Source organism: Protopterus annectens, chromosome 6.part0, assembly GCF_019279795.1.
Source record: "Protopterus annectens isolate FY-2018-M chromosome 6.part0, PAN1.0, whole genome shotgun sequence".
Classification (NCBI taxonomy): domain Eukaryota; kingdom Metazoa; phylum Chordata; order Ceratodontiformes; family Protopteridae; genus Protopterus; species Protopterus annectens.
In genome coordinates, this window is record NC_056737.1 from 1,135,159,069 (window position 1) to 1,135,185,820 (window position 26,752).

Genomic DNA, 26,752 nt, shown 5'->3' on the forward strand with positions numbered 1-26,752 from the left:
TTGAAGGAGGAACTGTAACGGGTGTGGACCAACAGTCATCTGTTGAGACGGACTGGTAACATTTGGGCCAGTACGTGACTAAGTATCTACTACCACCTTAGTCATGATCTGAATATGATTAAATGGCCATGTCGATAAAGAGAGCGACAGAGATCTCCAAGGAAGGAGACCTGCCCTTGAATACCAGGAGCCATGATACTGGACGACACGGACCAAGGAAGCAATACGCCAGGGAGCCAAAGACCAAGATGACATTTGGACTGCAGGACAGAGACTGCCCTCCCTACCAGGGACTGACATCACAGTACAAGCAAAGAGAAAAGGAAATTATAAATGAGGGTCTAACTTTCGTAGCGTTCTAGTTAAATCTAAAATGAATCTGTTGTTAAAAAAGGGATAAGTAGAAGGGCATATAAAATATCGCATGACAACTATAACAAAGACTGGGAAGAGAGACTGGAAAGACAATTTACAAAAGGAACTGTGGGAAGATATTTTAGGGCTACCAAATATGCAACAAAGTGAAGGTTTAGGATTAAAAAAAAAGTTTTAGGATTTTAACACAAAAAGTATCTACATAGGTATTTTTTATACCTCAAGTAGATATCAGAGGGTTTTGCTCTAGCAGATAAACATTGAAGGTGTGATGAGCAGACAGAAGTAATTGGGAACATGTTTATGGGAATGTAACAAGTTAGCAGATTTAAAAAAACTCTGCACAGCTGACAGAAATGCTGGGGTGAACAAACGCTTGTGACTAAGGAAATTATTCTTTTGCACTAGAATGTAGGCTCTGAATTTCATAGACATAGTAAAGCCTTGCTGACTTTAATGTTATTTAATGTTATTGACTGCCAAAAAAAAACAGCAGAATAAAAAACAAAATCTATTTCTACAGTAAAGAGAGTTCTGGATGATAAAGAAGATAAAAACTGGAGGCGGTAGGATCTTTACAAAAGCAAAGGAGCAAATTTCATAGACATAAATGGAATTTGTGGGAACAGTAGATGCTGTTCAGGGAGAGTAAAGAGGTTTAAGGGAAGTCAAGAACTGAGCACTTGTAATGTAGGACTAAATGAAAATTCTTGAAATGTGTATGTGTATCACATTTACAAATGCAATGGAAATTGTTACTGTGGCTGGTCTGCTTTTCCATTAATGTTTGCAAACCCATGTTACAGATTAAAATGTGATCACTTAATAAAGATGTTAGAAACAAGAAAAAAAGTTACACGAGTAAGTATCTTTCTATTGGCTATGACAACTGTATCCTGCAAAATAGGGAAAAACAACTGTAAACAGTTGTAAAGCAACAAACTAAACAGATAACCACCAATACTGTACACCCTATAAGTCAGAAACAAAATCTGTAAAATAGCCACTTATCTGGCAGAATAGCACAATTAACTGTTCTTTCTTTTACTTTGTATAACAGAAAATGATACAATATAAAAAACATCTGAACAAAATTACTTTAGTTTCCGCAGCAGGTAACTTGCTGGAAGTGTAAGAACAAACACAATCTTTCCTGACTGACCCTGTCCTGTCCAAACATAATTGCAACTGCCTATTCACATCCATGCATTGCAATATATATTCATGTTTATTGGAATTATTTGGAAAGAATAGACAATTGTCTTAACAACTCAGACTCAGTTGTTACTTCAGGCATAAACAGGGTTCATCCACAAGACCACTCTATCCTTACAGAAGACCAAATCTGGAGGTTCAACACAAAAAGTCTGCAATTCTGAAATGCAGAACTGATCACCACACAATAGCTTACCATGGTAAACACTAAATCTTTAGAAGTTATTTCAAAAGAAGCTTGGGTTCATTGTTTTAAGCAAACAATACAAATAGCAAGGGGTGCTGGATTCTTGAATGGATTTGGTGCACATCCTTGAGGAATTCCTTACTGAGCCATAAGTATGGACAGAAATTTGTAACCCCTGAAGAAAATCAGAAATTGCCAAAAAATAAACCCTGAGAGACTACTACTTTTGGTATGTGTCAGAAGTCTGGGAAAGGTAATTTAAAATGACAGGAAAAGGTGTTAAAACATACAAACCCTATGGTGGTAGCCCCAAAAAATGCTCTAATTTGATCTTGTACCTTTTTCTAGTATCACATCTCTGGGCAGAAGTAAGAATCTGAACCAATCTTCAGAAATTATGAAGCAATCCTGGCTATGTCTCAAAATGGAGTAAGCATACTTTTTAAAGTATAGCTAGGAAGTAGGATAAAATTAAGGTGAACTTAAAAAAAAAGGGTGGAAATAACAGAAAAGGAGCTATGGTTAAGAAGTAATAAGAATTATTTAGATGGACTGACAAATTTTAAAGTACTGCAGAATAGGGGGAATCTCACAGAACAAGAAAAGGGTCAACTGCAAAATGCCAAGTAGGAAATAAGGGATTAGATTACCTTAAAAATATACACAAGTTTAGAAAGATTGCTGTTAAGCAACTGTTTTTATGATAACACTAGAGCACAAAAACTTTTAGCACAAAGACTCAGGCAACAGAAAGCAGGAAGGGCTGTCACCAAGCTTAGGGAGCCTATAACAAGAAAGGTAACAAGAGATCCTGTAGAGGTATTAGAAATATTTTGGAAGTTCTATGAAAGTCATACAGCGAAATATGGAAATCAAGAAAAGATGCAAATGGAAATGTTTATGAAACAATTAAATATGCCAAGGTAAGAGGGAGATGAGGCTCAATTACTAATGGTTAAGACAGGAGGAAATGAGATAAAAATTGTGATGTACAACCAATCTAAAGGAAAGCCCCGAGGAACAGATGGTATTCCTATGGAAGTATGGAAGCTGGGGGGGGACTGATAAAGATTTGGAAGGTTTTAACAATATTTTAAGAGGAGCAGTGCCAACATCCTGAAAGAAAGTAGTGGTAGCTTTAATACCTAAAGAGGGTAAAGAACCATCAGATCCAGCTTTATACAGGCCCATATCAATACTAAACTATGATAATAAAATGTACATGTCTATAGTGGCTAAAAGAATGGCAAAAGTAATGCCAAAATTGATAGATAAGGATAAATGTGACTTTGTGGAGGGGAGGCAAACATTTGACAACATTAACACAACACTGATGAGCCAGAGGGAGGCAGAATGCAAGAAAATACCACTGTGGTTGGTGGGTATTGATGCAGAGAAAGCATTTGACAGAGTAAGCTGGGAGATTATGAGCAGGGCAATGGAAGTATTTGCATTTCCTGAAAAAAATATAAGGTTCATTATGAGGATATACGAGGGAATGGAGGCAAAAATTAAAGTGGGTGGGGTCCTCTCTGATAATTTTTGCTTAAGCAGAGGTACCAGGTAGGGGGTGTCCTCTTCATCCTTTGTTACTTGCATTGTATTTATAACCACTGGCAAAGAAAATAAGGAACTCATAAATTTAAGGATATAATTTGTATGGTAGTCAAGAAAAGCTGTCTCTATTTTTAAGATGAGATATTATACCCAACAAAACCAGAAAGACACATTACAGTGTTGTGGAACACTTTGAGACAGTTACATATCTTTTAGGGATACAAAATTAATGGAGCTAAAACAAAAACATTAGCAGTAAATTATGCACCCACATACAAACTGATTCAGCAATATTCATATTTATGTGGACATGATAAAAGTATTTAGGGGTATGGATTAAAAATGATTCTGGTGTGGCAGCTAAGGATATGTGGGAAGAGACTAAAGAAAAGTTAATACAAAAACTGAGAAAATGGAAGTTCTGCTATATGGGTATGGATAGCAAGATACAAGCAGTTAAAATGTTTTTAGTCCCTTTAGTCTTATACATAGGTCAGGTATAATTTTATCAACCAGAGGAGTTGTTGAGGATAGCAACTGGTCTCCTGGGAAGTCCATGTGCCTTGGACTGTCTGGTCCCAGGTAATGCCCCCCCCCCCCCATGCCAGCTCGGAGGCGTCCATTTGCAATGTGGCGAAGGGGGTGGGAAGAATGAAAGGCCAACCCTGAGACACTTCTGGATCGTGAAGCCACCACAAGAGAGAAATTCTGCACACCTAAGACAGTTTCACAGGATGATTTGAGGGGGGGTGATGCAGAAGGGACCATTGGACAGACAATGTCCACTGGAGAACTCTCATATGTAAGCGAGCTGTTGGTAGTAAGGTAATTGTTGCAGCCACAGAACCCAGAGCACTGAGAACCAGACTACTGTAGGGACTGGTACCACTAGCATTTGTTTGATGTGTGTCCGCAGGGTAAGAATCCTGTCCAGTGGAAGAAATGTGAGGGTTTTGGTTGTGTTCAAGCTCTCCCCTATAAATCTATCATTTGCACAGGTTGTAATTGTGACTTCTAGATGTTTATGGTGATCTATAAGGTAGGGTCTAGTTGTAAGAGAAAATCCCTGGCCTGGATCAGCAGATGCCTGGATGGTGTGACTAGCAGCCAGTAGTCCAGGTAAGGAAACGTGAAATCCATACAGTCTGAGGTGAGCTGTGACCACTGCCATGCAATTAGTGAACACTCTGGGGGCTATGTTGAGACCAAATGTAAGCACGCGGAATTGGTAGCAATTGGCTCCCTGCTTGAAACAGAGATACCTTCTGGAGCATCTGTTCATTTTGATACTACGCATCCTTCAGGTCTATCAAACATACCCAGATGTCCTTCTGCAAAAAAGGAAGGATGGACTGAAATGTGACCATCCTGAACTGTGTATGTGTTTCACTGATTTGTTCAAATAAGTTAGGTCCAGTATGGGCCTGAGATCCCCTGTTCTTTTTGGAACTAAAAAGAATCAAGAGTAAATCTCTGTAGCAAGGTAGTCTGAGGGGACCTCCTGGATGACTCTTTTTTTGCAGCAACTTTGCAATTTCCCAAGTTGCTGCCTTACTCTGATTGGGTGGAACATCGGGGAGGCAATGTTTGGGATTGGGAGGATTTAAAAATGGAATGGAATAACCTCTGGATATAACACCTTGCACCCATTGGTCATTCGTGATGGCTATCTAGGTTTGTAGGTGCAAGGAGCATTGTCCTCCGACTGCCTCTAGAGAGGGACAGTCGGGCAACACCTCAGGGATACTGCAAGCATTTCTCAGAGGAAGAATCCTGAGATCCCTAATTCAGCAGACTCCCTCTGGCCCAAAGGCGTCTATCACTGGAATTATTCTCACCTTTGCCCTGGGGGATAAAATCTCCCTCGGCGTCCTGGAAAGGACCTTAGGATTTTCTGAACCACAACTTCTTTCCCCTGCGTTCATTCTTGCAGAAGTACCTAATGCAGGGTAGAGAAGCGGATCCCAAAGGCAGAAAGGGTCTTTCCATTTTTCTCGCTGCGGTAAAGGAAGTCCGATCCTCCGGCGTCATGGACTCAGGGCCAGAGCTAGAGAGTTCCTTAAGTATGTCCCCCTGTAGCCTGGTAAAATGGGCAAGGTAATTCAACACTCTGAGGGCAAAGCTGGAAGAAGCGGAGACACTTTTTCCAAATCTGTCCAAAAAACTAGACTCCCTGTTAGTGGGGTGTACAGTACAGCTTTCCTGGGTAGGCTCTTTCTTGGTGGCCACTGATGCCACCATCACAGCATCTACTGAATGCCCTTTGTTCAGTGAGGTCTATCCTTGGAGACACTAAGGATCTTGTCTGCTCTTTTTGGGATAGGTTATGCAGCGTCTGGTTCCTACCATACTCATGCAGATACAAAGTTCACGAGGGTATGTGCAGGGAGTACACCCAGGATGTAGATGGGCTGGTCCCGAAGGCTTCCAAGAACACTGACTCATCCAGGGTGGGATTTGGGACCAACCAACCACCTCTCTGGCAAAAAATCTCTAATATGCCTCCAAATGAGACATTATGTGAAGATCTGGGGGACCACCTTCTTCCCCTTCACTGAAGTCTGTGTCTGTCATCAGAGATTTCTCTGGGGACTCTAGGTGCCTCCTTTTGCACCTTCTCTTCTGAGGGACCTCCTCGATGGGGTGTTCCGGTAAGGTGTTGGAAGAGGTATGGCCTTCCATAAGTGGAAGAGACTGGAGACCCTCAGGAACCATCTGTCCCAGTGGCAAAAGAGAGGTCTCTGACACAGAGCATAAGATGGGAAGGGGTGGATCTGAAACAATAGGTGCTGGAGGTCTCCTAGGGGCAGAGAGAACCCTCTCCACCACCTCAATGGCAGAAGGACTACTGGAGTCATGAGGAAGACTGCTCTGTCCAGAGGGTTCAGGAGCAGGTAGGCTCCAGCCCCCAACAGCCCCCCCCCCCACTCCAAGTGGGAGTCAGCGCCGAGCTGTCTAATGCCGAGGGAAAGCGACACCTCAGAGAACTTCAGAGTGGAAGTCATCCCCCCAGACTCAAATGTCTAGGCTTCAGCTTAAGACTTGCTTGGCGCCGACACAGTCAGAACCCGGCAAATCAAGGAAACAGTTGAACTCGAAGTAGTAAGGACTATCGGGGCAGACAGACCAGCACCAGGGGATGAAGGATCCAGGAGCTCCGAAATGGTAGGCCGGATCAGAGAAGGAGAGATAATCCTACAGGGAGAAGCTCATCTCACAGATCCTGCAAGGGGAGAAGCTCTGCTTGCAGACCCCAAAGGGGACAGAGCTGGGAGGACCCCCCCATCCAGATCTGCATATGGAGAAACTTCCTCATCAATCTGTCCATCTCGTTCTCTGACAGGCTCCAACAGAACCTGATGGACGAGGACACAGAGGAGGATCTGTAGTAATTAGTCACAAAAAGGTTCCAAGCAAGGCTCACAGAAGTAATAAATAATCCTTGAAACAATAGTGCATTGAATTAGTATCACAGGAAGACAAAGCAGTCACAGGCGTTCCAATGCTGCCTTCAGCCATGCTTCAACAACAAGGTGAAAAACAAATATGACAATATAGAAAAAATACTTGTTGATGAAGGAACCGCTTAGACATTGACCCTCACATATATATACATTTATACTTATATAAATATACAATATGGGCTTAGTACACTTAGCTAACACTACATTTCTTAATATATTTTTATATATATGTATTTTTATTTTATATATATATATATATATATATATATATATATATATATATATATATATATATATATATATATATACACACAATTGTGCTTATATGCACAATATGGATTTTATATCTTTATATTTATATACTGTTTATGGGATTGTATAGAATGTATTTACAACATTGGCCTTTTTCATATATATGTATATGCTTTGCATTTATATGTTGCAGTATTGTTGTTGATAGACTATCTATCCTAAAGTGCTTTTCTGAATTGCCAGGTTTTACATATTTAATACATAAGTTTTCCCTCCTTTTCTTAGTTGACTTGATTGGCTGTTCTGTGTTTTAAATATTTGTCAGTTAACCTGTGATTTAATGTGGTCTGATGAAGCAGATTTGAACTGCAAAAGCGCTTACCTGTTCAACAGAATAAAGGATTTTTCAGTTTTTTCAAGGATTATTTATTACTTCTGTGAGCCTTGCTTGGAACCTTGGTTTTTGTGACTAAATACTCAATTTTTGCTTTGTGGTTCCTTCATCAACAAGGTATTTTTTCTATACTGTCGGATCTGTAGTAATACCTGGATGAAACAACCCTAGGGGACAGTCTAGGTGCTGATGGCTCTGGCCCCAAAGGGGGGGGGGCATGAGGCAGAGAGGGAGACACCAGTTTCGGAGCTGGGGAATTGTGCTCAAACGGTCTTGGGACCTTCTAAGGTGGCTCCAACTCCAAGGAGATGGAGGGGTCCAGCGACCATTACTAATGGTCCCTGGCCTCCTTAGATTTCTTGGTGGGAGTTTGAGCCCCTGAAGCAGAAGCAACGACAGCAGAATGTGGGATAAAACCCTTGAGCACAAGCTTGTTATATTCTATCTGCAAGGGCCCAAGAGAGAAAGGCCATGCAAACAGAAGAATCCACCAGGAGGTGGTCAGGACCCAAGCAGTAAATGTACTCCCTGTGGGCGCCAGATACAGGGATCTTATTGCCCACAGGAAGTGTATTTGTTAAACCCAACTGATTTGTCAGATTTATCGGACACAGTACAGAAGAAAAGAGAGAGAGAGAGGAAGAAGTTGCAATGACCACGCGTGGAAAAGAATCTAAACTACAACTTAAGAAAATAATTAACTAACTAGCTAACTTTTTTTTTTTTTTTACAGTCAGAAGAAGGGCAGAAAAAAATAAGAAAACAACATGATAGAAAGTGGAAAAAATACCACTTACAACCTTGGAATACACTCACAGAGGAACTCTAACCCGATCACGATGCTTTCGCTGAGCATGGAAAAATGAGATCTAAGGTATCTGAGAGGAGCTAGGTCATATGGGTAGGGTGGGAGGAGCTCTAGCTTGGTATTCTAAGCTTACTGACAACCATGTTGGTTTCTGAACTCAGAAGTGAGAACTCACAGGTCTGAAGAAGAAAGAACAGACATCAGATCTATGGTGTTGTCTGTGAACCACTTTAGGGGACCTAGAAGAAAAAGAGGCTGAAAGGTTTGCAGGACAAAAATGAGAGCTTTCATTTTCTTTATAATTTATGTGTTCCTTCATTTGGGAAGGAGACCAAACATCTTGAACATTCCTAGAGGCAACGATTGCACTCCCATCCCATAGCCGAGGCATCCGTGAATAACTCCTGAGATGGAAGGGGAGGTTGGAGGGGAAGCCCTGGACTCAAGGTAACCTGCTTAACCCACCACAGCAATAACTTTTTCAAGGAGGGAAGCAGAGGACTGACAAAATCTAGTGGATGAGCCTGTTGCATCCAGACTGACCTGGGATACCACTGGAGTTTCCTCATGTGAGGTTTGGTTAGCGGTAATGTGGGAATAGTGGATACCATAAAGCACAGCAGGCGGAAAAACTCCCTTGCTGTCATGGGCTGAAGTGGAATGATATCCTGAAAAAGTAGTTAGAGAGATGACTATCTGAGGAGAGGTAAGGAAGCCAATGTCTTGTCTGTCTGTATTCTAGTAAGACATGGTCTTGTGAAGGAACAAGAAAGGATTTCTGGAAATTTACAGAAAATCCTAGTCTTTCCAGAAAATAAATTGTGAAATCAAGGTTATCTAAAAGAATGTCTGGAGAATGAGCCTGGAAAAGGAGGTCATCCAGGTACAGAAAAATATGAATACCTCTGAGTCTGCAAATGGCAATAACAGGAGGTAAAGCATTTTGTAAAGACCCTTGGTGCTGTAGACAGACCAAAAGGCAAAGCAGAAAATTGAAAATGTGAGGAAGCAATAGCAAAGCACAGAACTTTCCTGTAAAGAGGATGAAAAGAGGCATGAAGATAGGCATACTTGATGTCTAGGGACACCATGGAGGCCAGTGGAAGAATGAAGGAAGCAAAAATGTTTAAGGAAAGCATGCAACAGGTGGGGACCTTTAAAAAGGTGTTTAGATGTGACAGATCTAGAATGGGTCTCCAAGCACCATCTTTTCTGGGGACCAGGAACATTCCTAAACAGAATCCCTTCCCTATTTGGGAAGGTGAAACTTCTTGAATGTTTACCTGAGAAATCAAGGGGTGAATCACGTGAGGAAAGAAACAAAACTGGTCCTTTGAAGGTTGAGGAATACCCCTGAAGGAAGGAAGAGACTCTTCCATACCAAGAAAATCCTATTATTATCTGAGGATAATAGAAGGGATCCAGGAGTCTTGTGTGATCTGTTTCCAAGCAGGGAGAGAAAGAGGGAAAGACGTAAGGATAGTGGGGTCTGGTTGTAAAGAGGTTGGCAGTCACAGACTACATGGCTTGCTCAGAAGGGGCTGTTTCTGAGCAGGAGGAGGAGCAGCAAAAGTCGTCTTGGCAGGTTAAAGTTTTCCTGGCACCTCTTTCTGGATAGCTTCCTTACAAACAGAGTTTTAGAAGTACAGTTCGTTTGAAATTTTGGAACTGCTGACAAAAATATGTTTAAGGTCCTGGAGCTACCTGACCTTTTCTTGCAAGGACTTAAAAAGTTCTACAGCTGCAGATCTAAATAAGGTCTTGGAATCTAATGGATCATCCATAATCTTAGCTTTGGTATCATCTGATAGTGGTTGGAGTCTCAGCCAAGAGTACCTCCTAAGGACAGAGCCAGATGCTTCCACTGTATCATAGCTGGATTTAATGGAATGACGTGTCACTTGAGCAGAGGAACTCAAAATGGAAGAAAGCTGAGACTTGGTGCATGAGTCTGGAAGCTCCAAAATGAGCTTAGTGGCTTGAGAAAGGAGGGATAAGGTATATTTGGTCATATGCACCTAGCAGTTTATGGCCCTAAAGGAAAGTGTGGCCAGAGTAATACACTTTTTCCCCAGCCATTCCATAACTTTGCTCTCCTTATTTGAGGGGGAGAAGGGAAGCTGAAGGCAAAAGCTTAGAAGGCTTATCAACAGCCACTGAGACTGTAGCTGGATCTGCAGAAGGGCATTTAAACAAATACTTGCAGTCCTCTGGCACTTTGTAAAACCTGTCTGGCCTTTTAAGGGCAGGAGACTGTGAATCTGGACACAGAGAAGCAGAGGAAAAAGCATCCAAGAAAGCTGGTAGCACCAGAAGTACTGCAGATGGGGAAGGGGAACCCTTCTGTAAGAAATCATTTTATATATATATATATATATATATGTATATATATATATAGAGATATATATATATATATATACACATTTTTTTTGTATCATAGAAATCTGAGAGCAATCCCACTTGAAAAATTCTCTCATCTTCACAATGGTCTCAACAAAGGTAATATCCTCCCCCGGGTGATTCTGTACCATTTAATTCCTTCTCTGAGGATGCATATCCAAATGGAGAGGAGATCTAGGAAGAATATGCCAGAGACTCATCCCCAGAGGAATCATCTTCATCTGAGAATTCCTCAATCCTAATTATTTTTTGAGGAGAAACTGGAGAAAGGGAAGGAGAAAGGAGAGAGAGAGACCCCTGCAGATTGCCTAAAGGCTGTAAAAGCATTAAACAGCCCTTGTGAAAAGGCTTGCCAATCAGCAGAATGTTCCTGAGAAGAAGTAGTATGTTTAATTTTCTGCTTTTTCTTAAGTGGAAGATCCATATGGTGGAAAGATGAGGGATCCGACATAGGCCTTCATTCAATAATGATGCTAGGGACGTCTTCATGAACAAGGATTTGTGGAATTCCGCGAGGACCTTCAGAGACTATGAGCCTGCTGTTCAGACTGGTGGCAGAAAAGTTCTGGGGATGGTACGTATAGATGTCTGCTTTATACCCGATGTCTCTTTATGGCCAGCGTTGGACAGGGTCCTATGTGCAACGTTGCATGTACCCAACAGTAGCTTTAGACTTCTGTATACTGGCTAGATGTTCAGGACAGCCTGCAACAGACTCCCTCACATTAAGAATACTGCAACATATAAATAGAAGGACATCTAGAGAGGGAAAGATGGTAGAATGGGAAGACACTAAGAATTTATTTGGACTACAAGCTAGAGATTGCCTTCCCTATCAAGGATTGATATCACAGTATAGGCAAAAAGAAAGAAATAGGAGGGTCTTAGTTTCATATTTGTTTACTAGGCTAACGACCACAATGGCCTTTTTAAGCCCAGCTATGCATCCCACATCTCTGACAAGTTCTGATATCTTTGATAAATGTAAGCATAGGCCTGGGAGATGAACCATTTACAGGTTACTTGTGTCCATTAGAGGCATAAGTGCCAAATCAGTGATGAATTTCCAGTTTCACCTCCAAATTTCCTAAACAAAAGACCAGCACTAGTGGAGTTTGTAGTATAATCTAGAACAGAAGCAGCCATTAAAAAAGGAATAATTAGTACAGCATATAAAATATTGCATGACAACTGTTAAGAATAAGGCAGAAGGGGTTAGAAAGGATTGGAAGAGAGACTGGATAAGCAATTTACAAAGAAACAATGAAAGGATATATGTATGTCTCCCATATATGCAACAAAATCTAGAAGATTTAGGATTTTTGCTTGGAAATGTTTACATAGATATTTTTATACCCCAAGTAGACGCCAGAAAAATTTTCCTCAGGTAGGCAGCAAATGTTGGAGGTGTGACAGGTAAGGAAGAGGTAATTGGGAACACATTTTCTGGGAGTGAGGTGAGTGGGAGGACTTTAAGCATTCCCTACGGGATGCACTGTAAGAGATGATGGGTGGGCAGATTGGTGTGACAAGGGAGATAATTTTTCTGAGATCCGATAGAGAATTGGAAATGCCTAGACATGGTAAGGCCTTGCTGTGCCTAATTATGGTGGCTGCCAAAAAAGCAAATCACTAGAAAATGGAAATCAAACTCTAAAACAACTATACTAGAAGTAGTGAATATAGTAACAGAGATAAAACAACTAGAATTGAGAACTTTAAAAAAGGGTAGGAGCAAAGTACAGAGGAAAGAAGTTTAAATGAAGGCAGGATTTAAATGAGCTGTGTAATGCTTGAAAAAGACTGGGCAAATTATAAGTGATGTATAATGTTTACAACTGGGAGTGTGTCAGTATGGTTTGTGACGTAAATTTTTTGCAACTAGGATTGTGTCAGTTTGGTTTGTTTTCATTTATATAAATGTACGATTGCCTATGTCATAAGTGATGGTTTAAAGGCAGGAAATGAATAATTTATGTAATGTTGCTTAGGTTATAATGATATACAGCAATATATGTAAAGTATAATGTTTGTAAAAGTGAACTTGCTAATACAGTTTGATTACTTTTACATAAATGCATATTTGCCCATGTCACAAGTAATAATTCAATAAAGATGTTTAAAAAAATGGAGTAACCATACTATTAGCCAGAGTGAGTGAAAAATTGCATGACGCTTGCTGGACTGGTAAATCAGCAGGGTTATGAAGGGCCTCAGCAGATGACACTCATTTAACAAATGAGGCCAACATAAGGGGAACCAAAATTGATGACACTAAAATGGGGTTATAAGACTGACTTTCGGTTTATTCAAGTTTTCTGAATAAATTTTGGTGTATGATGAAATCCTGGCCATTACTAGAACAGTGCATCCCTGGTTCACTGCTCTGGAAGAGGGATCAGGGAGTAGATGTTGCTGCATTTGGTGCTGGTGTAAGAATCAAGTACGTCACAGCAAGGCTTCCCCAGAGAAGGAAAATCTTCAGTGCCACTGAGTAGATGTGAAACTTCAACAGTTTTGCCTGTCCGCAACAGAAATGGCTTCCCCAAGTACACTAGTCTCTATCAGAAAATGACTGCGTGACAAAGTCCATTCCCAAACCCTCATGACTTCTCAACAAAAGGATAAAAGAAAGGGTCCCACCCTTGCCTTTACCTTTACAATAACACAACCATATTATTAATGTGGATAGCAACTGTATCTTTGGGGAAGGAATCCTGGAAAACATACAGTGTGAGGAGGATCACCCTCATTTCTACACCTATCATGTGCAGACTAGCATCTGAATGTGAAAATGCATTTTGGACTGTATGCCTCCTCCACGCTAGGGCAGACATCTATGATGACAGCCACTATGGAGTGGAGATGTGAAACGGAAATGCCTACACTGAGACGGGGGGGGTTAATTACCCTCGTAAATGTAGCTTCCATGTCTTCGAAATTCTGACCTGGGTAATTATCCTCGTAAATGTAGCTTCCATGCCTTGGAAATTCTGACCTGATTAGATAAGAGGACTGTGCACTTAAACTCTGTGTCTTGAGGGTACACTGTAGAAACCACAAGTGAAACCTAGCATGGTGAACCAGGTAAACAGCAGCTGCTATCAAGCTGTTAAGGCTGTGCTGAACTGAAGAAACTGACTTGTGTCCTCAGGTAGGGGACAAATGTTGAAGGTGTAATGGGAAAGAAAGAGGTACCTAGGAGCATATGTTTTCAGAGTGTAATCTCTTGGCAGATTTTAAAAATTCCGTACGGAGTACTCTGTCAGGAGTACTGGTTAAGCAAATGAGTGTAACTAAGGAAATTATTTTCTGACCTGGGACACAGGATCTGAATTGATGACTTAGTAAGGTCTTGTTAAGTTTAATTCTGATGGCTGCCAGAAAAGCAATTACTAGAAAATGGAAATCAAAGTGCAAACTAACCTTACTTGAAGTAGTGAAAATTGTAACAGAGAGGAAAATAATAGGAAGTGAAATCTTTAAAAAAGAGTAGGAGTAAATTACATTGAAAAAAACAGAAATAGTGGGAACAACAGATGTAGAAAAATGTTTTGGAGGAGGAATGAGGTTTAACAGAAGGCAGGAACTGAGCAATTTATGTAATGTTGGATTAACTATATTGCAGGGAAGACTGTATGTGATGAACGTTTGTAAATGTGAACTTGTTAACATGGTTCATATACTTTCATATTAATTTAAGTTTGCCGGTGCCACAAGTGAAAATTCAATAAAGGTGTTTAAAAAGAAAAAAAAACTGACTGTGCACTGGATGAGAGAGAATCCTTCCAAAGGGAAACTAGCCTTCAAGGACAATGTATGTAGCGTAAAACTGATAATAACTGTATCTGCTTATTGTAATTCCCAGGGATAGCAAAAGGTAGTCTCTCGAAAGTGGATAGCATTCCCTCTAACACTGCTGCAGCTAAAAGCCATTCATTCAAACAAGGGCAAACCTTAACGCTCAGCAGCCTCTAGTTCACAGCTACTGTGGCCAATCATTTGGGAACATACTGTGGTTGAAATGAACTGCAGTCTCCTACTTGGAAAAAGAGAAACTTTTTTGATTCACTTGTAAAACCTTGTGTGTAGGTATGTGTCTTGGGGGAGGGGTCCAAACAGCACACCCATTCTCTTCCTGGTGAGCAAAGAAGAAATGACTGCACTGTGACTAACTGGACCCCTTTCTTTGGAGGAATACTCATTCAGACTGCTGAGATAAAAAAAAATAATAAATTCACCATGAGGTCCTTGGTCTTTTGTGGAACTAAAAAGACCCAGAAGTAATATCTCTAACCTCTCTGGTCTGGTGGGAACTGTCGGGTGGCCCTTGCATGAAGCAGGTTAAGCCATGTTTTTTCTCACTGCACTTTTTTGATGGTTTTGGGGCATTAGGCAATGAAAAAAGACTGTGGCTTGTTCGGAGTGTGGAAGGGAATATGGTAGCCTGTGAATATAACTGTTCAAATCCACCTATCTTGCATGACAGCCATCCAGCCAAATTGAGGGAAAAGCAACCCACATATGCCTCCAGAGGGAGGAAAGTTAGACAAGCCTTCAGGGATTCCACTACTACCACCCCTCCAAATGAAGGGGCTGAAATACCACAGGTTTTGCTGATAATGTTTACTTGAGTTATGACTATTCTGCAAATTACCATAGTCACACTGGTTCTTCCCAAACTTAGGATTTCTCTGTTGCCTCATGGCTGTACTACAACTGGTGCAGGCTCTTCAGCTTCCTTGTAAAGGAGTGCTGCATAGTTTTAAACTCGACATAAATATAGTGAGGGTTCTATTCTCCTTCTCAATGCCTCCAACTTCACTTTTGAGATGAATAAGGCATCCACCAAAGGGGTTACTAAGGAATAACACCTTCAAATTCTCAGCAAAATCCATTACATAAGTGACATCATGCAGCAATGCCAGCACCAGCTATACTCACTGCATTATTTGTGGAGTTACTTGCAAGTGCATATTGGGGCTAGAAATTAACAAAACTGTCACCACCTGTGAATCAAGCTCATTTCTTTTTCATTTAAATACCCAAATTTTGAGTGCCCTGGCCACTTCATTCAGAAGCTTATGATGGAACCAAAGCATGTTCAGAAGATACACACACACAACATCTAAAACGATCCATTGTCCTAGAATCCTCATCTCTGGGAATGTGGGTATGTGGGGGCACTGTAAAGATTCAGGGCTTTGTGGTATGGCAGCCTTCTTTAGGGCTGCTACACATAACACATTCAGTTGCTGGAATCTGAACCCAACAATTGCAAAATTCAGGAGGCCAAAGAATCTCAATTGTCACATTGAAACTGGTACCACATCAAGCTCTCATTCCAAGCCTCCCCAACAGCAAGGGTGACAGTATTGTCAAGCAGGACACAAAAGGTGATCAGAAAGGCTCTTGTCACATCCAGTCTAGGGACTGGGGGCAGTGGGCCATTTCCCTTTTGTATCATTTCCAAGATGTCCTCAAACATGGCACTGCCCAGGCAAATAAGAGGATGTCCTCAATTATCACTGTCAGCATTCAGAGTTGGGAGACTCCAAGAAGGAGCCAATCTACTTCCTCTTGCATAAATGCTTGCCTCCTATCCTTGAAGGGAAGACATCTGGAGAGAAGGAAGAAGATGAGGTGTAACTAGATATCCTCTGTTGACCTTGGAGATGGCTATCTGATCCTCTGTCCTGATGGCAGGAAGAGTGACCAACCACAAAGGCAGGAGCCAGAGGGCCTAATGTCAAAACCATAGGTGCTACAGGTACTGAGGACAATTGCAGAACTGCCTGTTAACACTGATGTAAAAACTGACTTTAAAATGAGATCGCAGTCAAAACTGCCAATGTGAATGAATGGTGCATTTATGGGCCTTAACTGACCAAGTTATCAGCAGCAGAGAATGTTCAAGAAAATGCTTAGGCCCAAGGCCAGCATCAAGAACTTGAGAGTCAAAAGCCAAGGAATTTGACATCTAAAACAACGTTGAGGGCATTGATGACAAAAGTAGTCTCAACAACTCGGCTGCAGCACCAAGGAACAGAAGGGCACTCATAACCAAGAGTACCGGTGGCAACGTTCAACAACATTAACGGCACTGTCGACATGGAAAGCACTGAACAGAACTGCTGCAATTCTGACACCAAAGCGAAAGTCTGCACTGTTACTGACATCGACTTTGGCAATGTATAGAAAATGTCAACAACCACATACTATGGCCGGTGGCTCAGTTCAAGAGCACTTGCTGCTTCCCTGCAAACAAAAAAGGTGTGTTTATTTTTTTGTTTAAAAACAATAATGATTCATTATGAATCCAAAAACAGGTCCTGGGACAGGGACTGCTGTAAGATTTGCAGGTTACACAGCACTCGAAATACTGATGTAGAGATAACACAGATAAAGATTGTGTGCAGTTCTGGTAGGTATACACAGAAATGCAAAATTGTGCAACAAACAATTGCAACAGGGAGTTAAACTAAGTGAATGGTGGGGACTGTAATATGAATACAGATATCCTGCACCAAACACGTACACACAAGTACATTGTCAGAAACACAAGAAGGGTTAAAGAGGAAGGAAATGGAAAAAGATGAAAAAGCAGCAACCACAAAGGGGACAAATCAAGGCTGAGTTGTTGGATCTTTAACACGTTAGGATGGAGCCCTGATTATGACCTACCTTTGGGTAGCAGACCTAGAACAAAAAGAGATGGCCAAGAAGGGATGACAATGAATTGAAAATGTTGGGAGATCCAGTCTCAGAAAGCTAGTGTTTTTTGCCTTGCCACCTAAGTGACATGATACAGCTGAGAGCCAGGCTTGAGTGCTAAGGATAAATTCTGGATATTTGAAACTTAGTACAAAGCCTTTTAAGACTTGTTGCATACTTCCCAAATAACAACAAAAACGTCTTCTAGTCACAAAGGTAGGGAAGGTACTCCTGGTAAGGTACAACACATCCTTTGCTGCTCTTCAAAATGAGGGTGGACAGAACACGATCTGGCTCTCATGACTGAAAAATGCATCTGGTGAATGTGTGCTACAAGCACACAAACAAATTCAACAATGAGCAAGAGGTAAGTTAATACTGGGCTATGTGGCAACTTCCTCAAAGAGACAGACTTTGCAAGTGGTGCAATTAGCACTGGGGTCTTTACAGATCAATTAAAATACATACAAAAGCATGACTAGTACTGTGATAAGGGTGGGCTTTAGCATCTATGTCAGCAAAAAATCAGAAAAGAAAGAAAATGCCTTGGGGGAAGGACAGAGTATTCTACAAGTCAGCTTCCTATTATAACTGCATTCCAGATAACGTTATTGGTACTAAGAATGTATAACCATTTTGAGAATGGACTTTCAAGTCCAGAAGTAATGTACTACTAACAGCAACTTATAATGATGATACTTTTTGGTTCAAATTCTGCAGTTTACAGTTTCTATATAAATTCCATTTATCCCATGTTCCTGAAAAAAAAATCATTGCTTACTTAATGAATTAAATAAAACATAGTTTTCAAATTACTAGACACAATACTGTATTGCATATATACCTGACAGTGTCCCATACTGGAAGCAGCAATTAGTGCCTGCTGTAGTGTCTGCTTTTCTCTTAATTGATTTCGCTGCTGGCCACAGTCCATCCAATCAGAACTGATAAAATATTCCATGATACTCTGGTGTCCTCTTAAGGCAGCATGGACAATAGGGCACTGGCCATTTTTGTCCAAGTGATCGACCTGTTATTTTAGAACACAGCATTTAGACAATGAAAACAATATATGACACAATAAATACATGTTTAGCAAAGTCATTAATTTTCAACTAAATCAAAACAACAAGACAACTTTTCTCAATCATAGGACAGGAAAAAAAAAAAAGAAAAATAATGGGGACAGAAACAGGGCAAGTTAATCTGGATATCAGAGCGAAAAGATTCAACTCATTAGCTTTTATAAGTCCAATTTCCGTACTATACAAAAAGATACTCTCCGCCAAACATTTTTTGTTAGTACCATAGCATGATCAATTACATTACAAACTTGTCAAACCAGCAGTAAACACTCCATAAATTAAACAACAGGAAAGTACAGCTGTGTCAGTAAACATACCATAAAAGTAGATGTTTGAATGATTAATGCTACAGTAAGCCTTAGCTATACGGGTTACATCCTGCCAAGGATATAACATCCAGGTAGCTTCCAAAGGCAGGGCACTTCCCATGTCCCAAACCATTAGCACGAGCTGTGCTGTCAGAAAGATTGGTTTGAGCGTCAAGCCATTCAGAACTTACATGCCAACAGATCCTGAGAGGACATACCTATGAGTAAAAAGACAAGAATGCCCATATCCTGGCAAAATAATATTTTACAAAATAAGGGAGAAGAAGAGAGGGATCAGCTGTTGTTGCAGACATCATGTGAACATGTATCATTATTTTAAGTTTGCTTAAACAACTGCACTAGGTTCATCATTTTGATCACTGTTGCAGTCCCCTTGCCTGGAACAGTTTTGTTGTGGTGGAAGTAACAGAAGGTAATTTTTATTTTTATTTTATTTTTTATTTTTATCCTTTGTTAACTGGGTTAGTCCCACTAGGCATGCAGTCTCTCTTCAGGGGAAACCCGAGGTGGTATTTATACTACTAGACCAAACTAGGAAAATTTGGCCATGGCGTTGGGGAACCTCTCCTACTCTTTCTGACAGACTGTTTTCACATCCACCTGAGCTACCAACAACTCAAGCAGATGGGGTCTCGGTTTAACATCTCATCTGAAGGATGGCACACTCAGGAGTGCAGCTTCAGCATTTGATCAACCTAGTGTGGTAAATGAACACATAGCCTTCTACATCAAAGGCAAGTATGCTACCTGTTGCTCCACTGACATTTGGAAATAGTCTGCTTTGACGCAGGTTATCCCTTCTTCTTATCTAAACAAGATATGAACAACGGATGAGAGGAGCTGAAAGATTTTCTTCAGTCAAGGCAGTACCCAAGTTGTCTGTGGACATCCAAGGTATTAAGTACTCCTTCTTTCCAATTTTTTGGTTAAGGAAAGAAATCACGTAGATGGACAGTTTAGCTTAATGCAAATTCAGACATGACTTTAGGCATAAAGGAAAGAACAGTTCTGAAGGAACCCTGTCTCAGTGAAAAATGGGCAAGAGCTGACTCCACCATAACAGCTTGCAACTCAGATACTCTTCTTGCAGAGGTCAGAGCAATGAGTAAAACATTTTCCTGTGTTAAGGAAGTACAGTTGTGTAGGATCTTACCACAACAGTAGACATCCTATTTCTCACTGTTGTATTCTTTACTTTTGGGAAACCCTGGTGAGGACAGCCAAAATCCAGCCAGCTTACCAAACCCTTTACACCTTCTGGGCACCATACACTTGACATATGTCCTATGTGCAAGGTGCCAGGTATATATGTGATGTACACGTGCCTAATCCTTAAAAATGAAGTTCTCCAGAAGAAGTAGAGCAAGTGCAGAGGAAAGTAATAATATGTACATCCAGGAAGGGAAGAAGCAGGTGGTGATGAGCTAAGACCCCATGGTCAGAAGGGGGGGGGTGGTAAAAGGAGGGACAGAATACTGCAACAGTGAGAACTAAGACCTCTACTGTTACTTATAAACGAACCACAAAAACTCAAATAAACAAATCAAAAGTAACAAAGGCAGTCAACGAACGCATGTTCAGCTTAAATGAAGACTGTAAGCTGAGTTCAGATGCTCAAAAAAGGTGCTAAACACCACTTTTATTAATAAAAACAATAAAATGGTTAGCGCTTTTGTTTCACAATCTGTGGAACTTCATCAGACAAACAGAATTTACAAATGTCACTTCCTTTATACTTTTACTTCAACTCTCATTGGATAAAAATATTAATATTAAAATGAAATCACACTTTAACAACTCAAGTACTGAAGGGGAACCAACAAATGATGAACAATATACACTTAAACACAGCATCAATGGGACCGGACGTGTCCCAAACTGCATCCTACACGAGCTCAAAGACAAACTAACTCCTCACCTAAACACACTGTTCAAATTCAGCCTCGCCACAGGCTATGTATCCATAGAGTGGCGCACAGCAAGAGTTATTCCACTCCACAAAGGTGGAGCCACAACAGACCCCGGGAACTATCACCCTATAAGCCTGACTAGCTTGGTCTGCAAGGCCATGGAACTCATAACAGAGACATCGGGAACCTCCAAACACTGGACCCTACCCAGTTCGGCTTTGCTAAGGGCAGATCATGCCTCCTAAACCTGGTGGACTTCTTTGAGACAGTTACCAAGGCTATAGACGAGGGAAAGGTGGTACCCACAGCCTACCTAGACCTCACTAAGGCCTTCAACACCATTCCCCATTCTGGTATTATAGACAAGCTCACTGGCCTGAACATAAATCCCTACGCCATAAGATGGGTTGCCAACTGGCTCACGGACAGAACCCACATGGTGAGAGTTGCAGGAGCTAGGTCCGACTCTAGGCCAGTTACAAGTGGCGTTCCCCAGGGCTCAGTCCTAGGATGCCTCCTGTTCGGCATATACTTCTCAGAGGTACAGGCACGCACAGGAGGACTATGGCTGACCAAGTTCGCAGATGACTGCAAACTATAGGCTATAATTAACTCTCCGGCTGACAAAGACATCCTCCAAAAGGGTCTCACTGAGACGGACACCTGGTGTCAAAATCATGGCCTCAAGCTAAATTCCAAACAGTGCATACTCATCCCCTTTGGAAAAAACAAAGTACCCACAAACTACCACACAGGTGGTAGTCCCCTAAATATGGAAGACGTAATAAGGGATCTGGGGACCCAAGCAGATAGTAATCTCACCTTTGATAATCACATTGCCAAAGTGGTTAGAAAATCCTTCTACGTGGCCCACCTTATTAAAAAAGGGTTCACATCCAGATCAAAAGAGGTCATTGTGCCCATCTTCTCATCACTCATCAGACCCATCATAGACTACAACGCCCCATTTGGGATGTACCTTACAAGACACCTGCAACAGCTGGAAAGACCACAGAAGTACCTCACCAAGAGGATCACTGGCCTCAAACAGATGCCCTATGCAGCTAGACTGAAGAAACTACAGCTGTACTCGGTTGCATACCACCTACTCAGAGGTGATCTCTGCCTGACATACAAGGCCATGTCCAACCCAGAATTTGTGGACATGCTTCACCTAAAGAAAACCTTATCCCCTCGAGCCATACACTCTAGGGACCTAAACCTCACCACAACAATAAATAGGACATGCTGGAGGGATAGATTCCTGTCCTAGAGACTTCCCATGCTTTGGAACAAGATCCCAATCTACATTAGGCAGAGCTCCTCGCTAACACTCTTCAAAAGAAACCTTGATGAGTGGATGGGAAACAGAAAGTTTACCTCGGGGATGACTTCAGTGGCTCTGCTGGACAGAGGCACAGGGAACTAATCTAAGGGGGCGGCGAAAGCCAACACATTCTGGCTAGGCTTATAAATGCCTTTTGGCAGATAGCCTAGTACCTACCTATGAACCTATAAATATTGTTAAAAAAACAAAATGTATTAATAAAACACTAAATGTAAAGTTGCATATTAATTTAGATGTTAAAAAAAGTTTCTCTTTAAATACAAACTATGTAAACAGAAATATAATTAGTTAGTTTAAATGTAACTTGCACATTTGTATTTAAACATATTCTATGTGTTTATATATATCTAAACTATATATTTTTTTTATTACTTTGTATTCACTAAAACCTTATTCCTTTCCAATGCTTTTAACTTTAAAATGGGAGAATTAAAATGGGAGAACTAGAACTTCTCTCATTTATACCTGGCCAACTATCTGCCTGCAGACGAATCTGCAATTTAAGTTCACTGATCTCTAACATCAGCGCCCATGGTTTGTTGTTAATAACATGCTCTATAGCTATAAAATGAAACAAATGCCCCTCATTGTGTTTAATGTGCTTTGCTAGGGCATTGTTCATATTGTGTCTTTTAATAGTATACTCGTGCTCCTATATTCTCTGCGAGAGCTTTCTCTCTGTCTTTCCAATATAGAAACACAGGCATGAATTACACAGGGCCAGGTACACAAATTACAGTTGTGTAGACTTACCACAAATGTAGATGTTCGAGTGTATTCACTGTTGAAGTCATCACATTTAGGTTACCCTCCCAGGGTAGCCTTCAGCCAGCTCGAATACCAGAGGCTTAGTATTTCTGCATTGGTTGCTGTCGCTTCAGGACTGACAATAGGTTGTCAGTAATATAAAGTAAGGCAGCTGACGTCATTACATCAGTTTTTCTTGCCCTGTCAAGAGCCCCCAAAGTGGGACCTAGGTTACGGTGGAAGAACCCCACCAGTAGAAAGTAAATACCAAAATCTCCCTTGTAAGGAGAGAGAGAAAGAAGAGGGGGATGGAGGGAGAGAAACCAGAACTGCAACAGTGAATACACTCGAACATCTACATTTATGGTTAAATGTACACAACTGTACTACGTTCTTCATGTTTCACTGTTGCAGTCATCACATTTGGGTTGATTCCCACAGCTGAGGAAAAGGGTGGAGGCAGTCAAGGAGACTAGAAGCTGGCTAGTATGCCCTGCAAGACTGCAGTGGCAAAGCCTGCCCTGGATTTGGAGAAGATAGGCAGGTGGTAATGCTTGGTGAAAGTGTGAACAGATGTCCAGGTGACAGCCTACAGGATGTCCCTGATGGGGACTCCTCTGAGGAAAGCTGGAGAGGTGGAGGCTGCTCTGGTGGAGTGAGTCCTTACCCCCTTACGGTGAGGTTTTCCATGTTGCTTGTAACAGAAATGGATGCAGTGTGCTATAAATTTGGAAATTGTCTGTTTGGAGATGGCTTTGCCCTCTGCCCCTGCAGCAAAGCTAACCAGTAATTGATCAGACTTTCTGAATAATTTGGTCCTGTCTAGATATTATCTGAGCTGTCGGTGCACATCTAGAGAGTGCAGGATCCTTTCACCCTTGTTTTGTGGGTTAGGGAAAAAGGTGGGCAAATGAATGGATTGGTTGAGAGCCACACTGGACACCACTTTGGGCATGAAGGATGGGTTAGCCCCGAGTGAAACCCTGTCAGCATGGAGGATGATGAAGGGCTCCACAGCAATGAGTGCTTGTAGCTTGGAGACTCTTCTGGCTGACGTGATGGCCAGAAGAAAAGCTGTCTTCCAGGAGAGAAATTTTAACTCTGCTGAAGATGCTGGTTCGAAGGGGGACAGGGTGAGCTTTTCCAATACAAAGTTAAGGTTCCAAGCTGGGGTAGGTGCTCTTCTGGGTGGCCTCAAGTTGCTAGCCCCTCTTAGGAATTGTTTGATCAAAGGGTGTGAAAAAAGGGGCTGCTCAGTATGAAAATGAGCAAAGATAGCAAAGGCATGAATATTAATAGAGGAAAAGGAGAGACCACTGTGTAGCAGGTCAGCAAGGTAATCTAGGGTGAGAGGTAGGGAGGGCTGTGCCATATCGGCTCCCTTAGCCTGAAATCCAGGTGCAGAACCTTTTCCATTTGTCAGCATAAGACCCTCTAGTGCTAGGGCATCTGGTCTCATGTATAACATCTAGAACCTGTTTACTGAGGTTGGCAGATTGATCAGTGGTCAGGGAATAAGCCAAGCTGCCAAATTCAGGGTCTGCAAATGGGGATGCATGAATTGTGTGCGTTTATATATATCTAAACTACATGGTTAAGTGTGGAGCTTGCAAATGGTGCCACAAGATTCAATTGTCAAATAACTCTACTGTTAGGAACATTATATACCATCTTAGGGATAGATACACTTGCGGCTTGAAAACAGTTGTGTACCTCGCCCTGTGAAATTCATGCCTGTGTTTCTATATTGGAAAGACAGTGAGAAAGCTCTCGCAGAGAATATAGGAGCACGAGTATGCTATTAAAAGACACAATATGAACAATGCCCTAGCAAAGCACATTAAACTCAATGAGGGGCATTTGTTTCATTTTATGGCTATAGATCATGTTGTTATTGATGATGACAAAACATGGGTGCTGATGTTAGAGATCTGCGAACTTAAACAGCAGATTCGTCTGCAGGCTGATAGTTGGCCACGTATAAATGAGAGAAGTTCTATTTCTCCCATTTGAAAGTTAAAAGCATTGAAAAGGAGAAAGGTTTTAGTGAATACAAAGTAATAAAAAATATATAGTTTAGATATATATAAACATGCAGAATATGTTTAAATACAAATGTGCAAGTTACATTTAAACTAATTAATAACTATATTTTTGTTTACATAGTTTGTATTTAAAGAGAAACGTTTTTAACATCTAAATTAATATGCAACTTTACATTTAGTGTTTATTAATACATTTTGTTTTTTAACAATATTTAAGTGTATATTGTTCACCATTTGTTGGTTCCCTTTCAGCACTTGAGTAGTTAAAGTATGATTTCATTTTTATATTAATATTTTTTATCCAATGAGAGTTGAAGAAAAAGTATAAAGGAAGTGACATTTGTAAGTTCTGTTTGTCTGATGAAGTTCCACAGATTGTGGATGCTACTATTTCGTTTTCAACAATTAAGGAACAAACACTACTAAAAACTCCTGTTGTCCACCACGGCAGTAAAACTTGATAATAAAATCAAAACTTTAATAAAAAAAGAATATAATATAAAACAAGCTGTCCTCAGTCTTCCGATAAGCGCTTTTGGCAAATATGCCTTCCTCAGATCATATTTGCCGAAAACACTTAAATATGCCTTCCTCAGATCATATTTGCCGAAAACACTTATCGGAAGACTGAGGACTGCTTGTTTTATGTTATATTCTTTTTTTATTAAAGTTTTGATTTTATTATCAAGTTTTACTGCCGTGGTGGACAACAGGAGTTTTTTAGTAGTGTTTGCCTTTTCTTTTCCTTGTTGTTGTCCTTCACAGTGTAAGAAAGTTTTTTACCTATTAAGGAACAAACAGTTTCTTCCACGGAGGGTAAGCTGAATGACTACGATAAAAAAAATAATGAGATCTAAGAAATTACAACTAGAGAATGCATACCTTAGGGAGTGCTTAAGGTTAAAAATTATCCTTAAGGGTCTGCGTTTGTGGAAGTACCCCACTGGTCTGATCCCTGACTCTTCTCTACACCTTGACTTATTAAAATTGTTTGATAGGTTTGAATCTGAACTACTTGAGCTCCTTGTCAAATATAATGGCAAGGAAATTGATATCTTAAGTAATGCACTGTCTATTTTAGATAGGGGCATATGGGAGGACATGGCATATGAAAATTTTAAGTATGACTATATGAGGATTTTCACTAGCATCGATCAGTATATTGACAAGCTTAAAAAATTAAAAGCAACAAAATGAATAGAGACTTAAAAGTTTATGCCAACGGGCTTGCCTACCCTAAACCACTTGGTTCACAATACAAACGTAAATATTTCAATACTAGTGAGAAGGCTCATTTTTTTTATGCTAACCATAATGCTGAACCAGTACTTGATGTTGAAACAGAAGAAGGTGGAGAGCCCCCCAATTACGACTCAGAGTACCCTGACTTCCGTAGGTCTGAGAGAATTAATAATAAATATTACTCTCAATGTAAGCAGGGTGTGCAGAGGGGGGTCCAAGGTATGGTTTTTCAAGAAGCCAGGCCCAAAATGAAAAATTGGAGGACATAGTGTATGCACTGGAATTATCCAGCGATTTACTACAACCCTCTGTGTTGCATAATGAGGGGGAAAGTGATTACCATCTAAATGCCAATGACCCTTGTTCTATTATTTTCAACACACAAAAAGACTTTAAAGTGTATAATTATTCTGACATAACCATTGATACTGCGGCAGCTGACTTGTTATCTAAGGGCATGACTTTTGTACCAACAAAATCTTTTGACTTTACAACTACAATCATAGATTTGAAGTTGTTTTTAAGAAAGGTTAATTTTGCTTTATTGTATGAAAATAATTCTCAACGTGTTTGTGATAACATATATAATATCAGTTCCATTTATAACCCCCCATTGCACCCTAAACTTGTTATATATGAAAAGTTGCGTGTTAGATATTAAGAACTTACACAACAATAAG

The 26,752-nt window shown here is 40.7% G+C and overlaps 1 protein-coding gene across 2 annotated transcripts in view; it reads right to left on the minus strand.

Annotated features, from left to right (window-relative positions):
• TANC1 (tetratricopeptide repeat, ankyrin repeat and coiled-coil containing 1) overlaps positions 1-26,752 on the minus strand; it is a 3,647,153-nt gene that overhangs the window by 640,790 nt on the left and 2,979,611 nt on the right. For both annotated transcript variants that reach the window (XM_044074752.1, XM_044074753.1), the window contains exon 20: positions 18,211-18,396. In XM_044074752.1, coding sequence (XP_043930687.1) covers positions 18,211-18,396 — 186 coding nt within the window. The remainder of the gene's footprint in view (positions 1-18,210; positions 18,397-26,752) is intronic.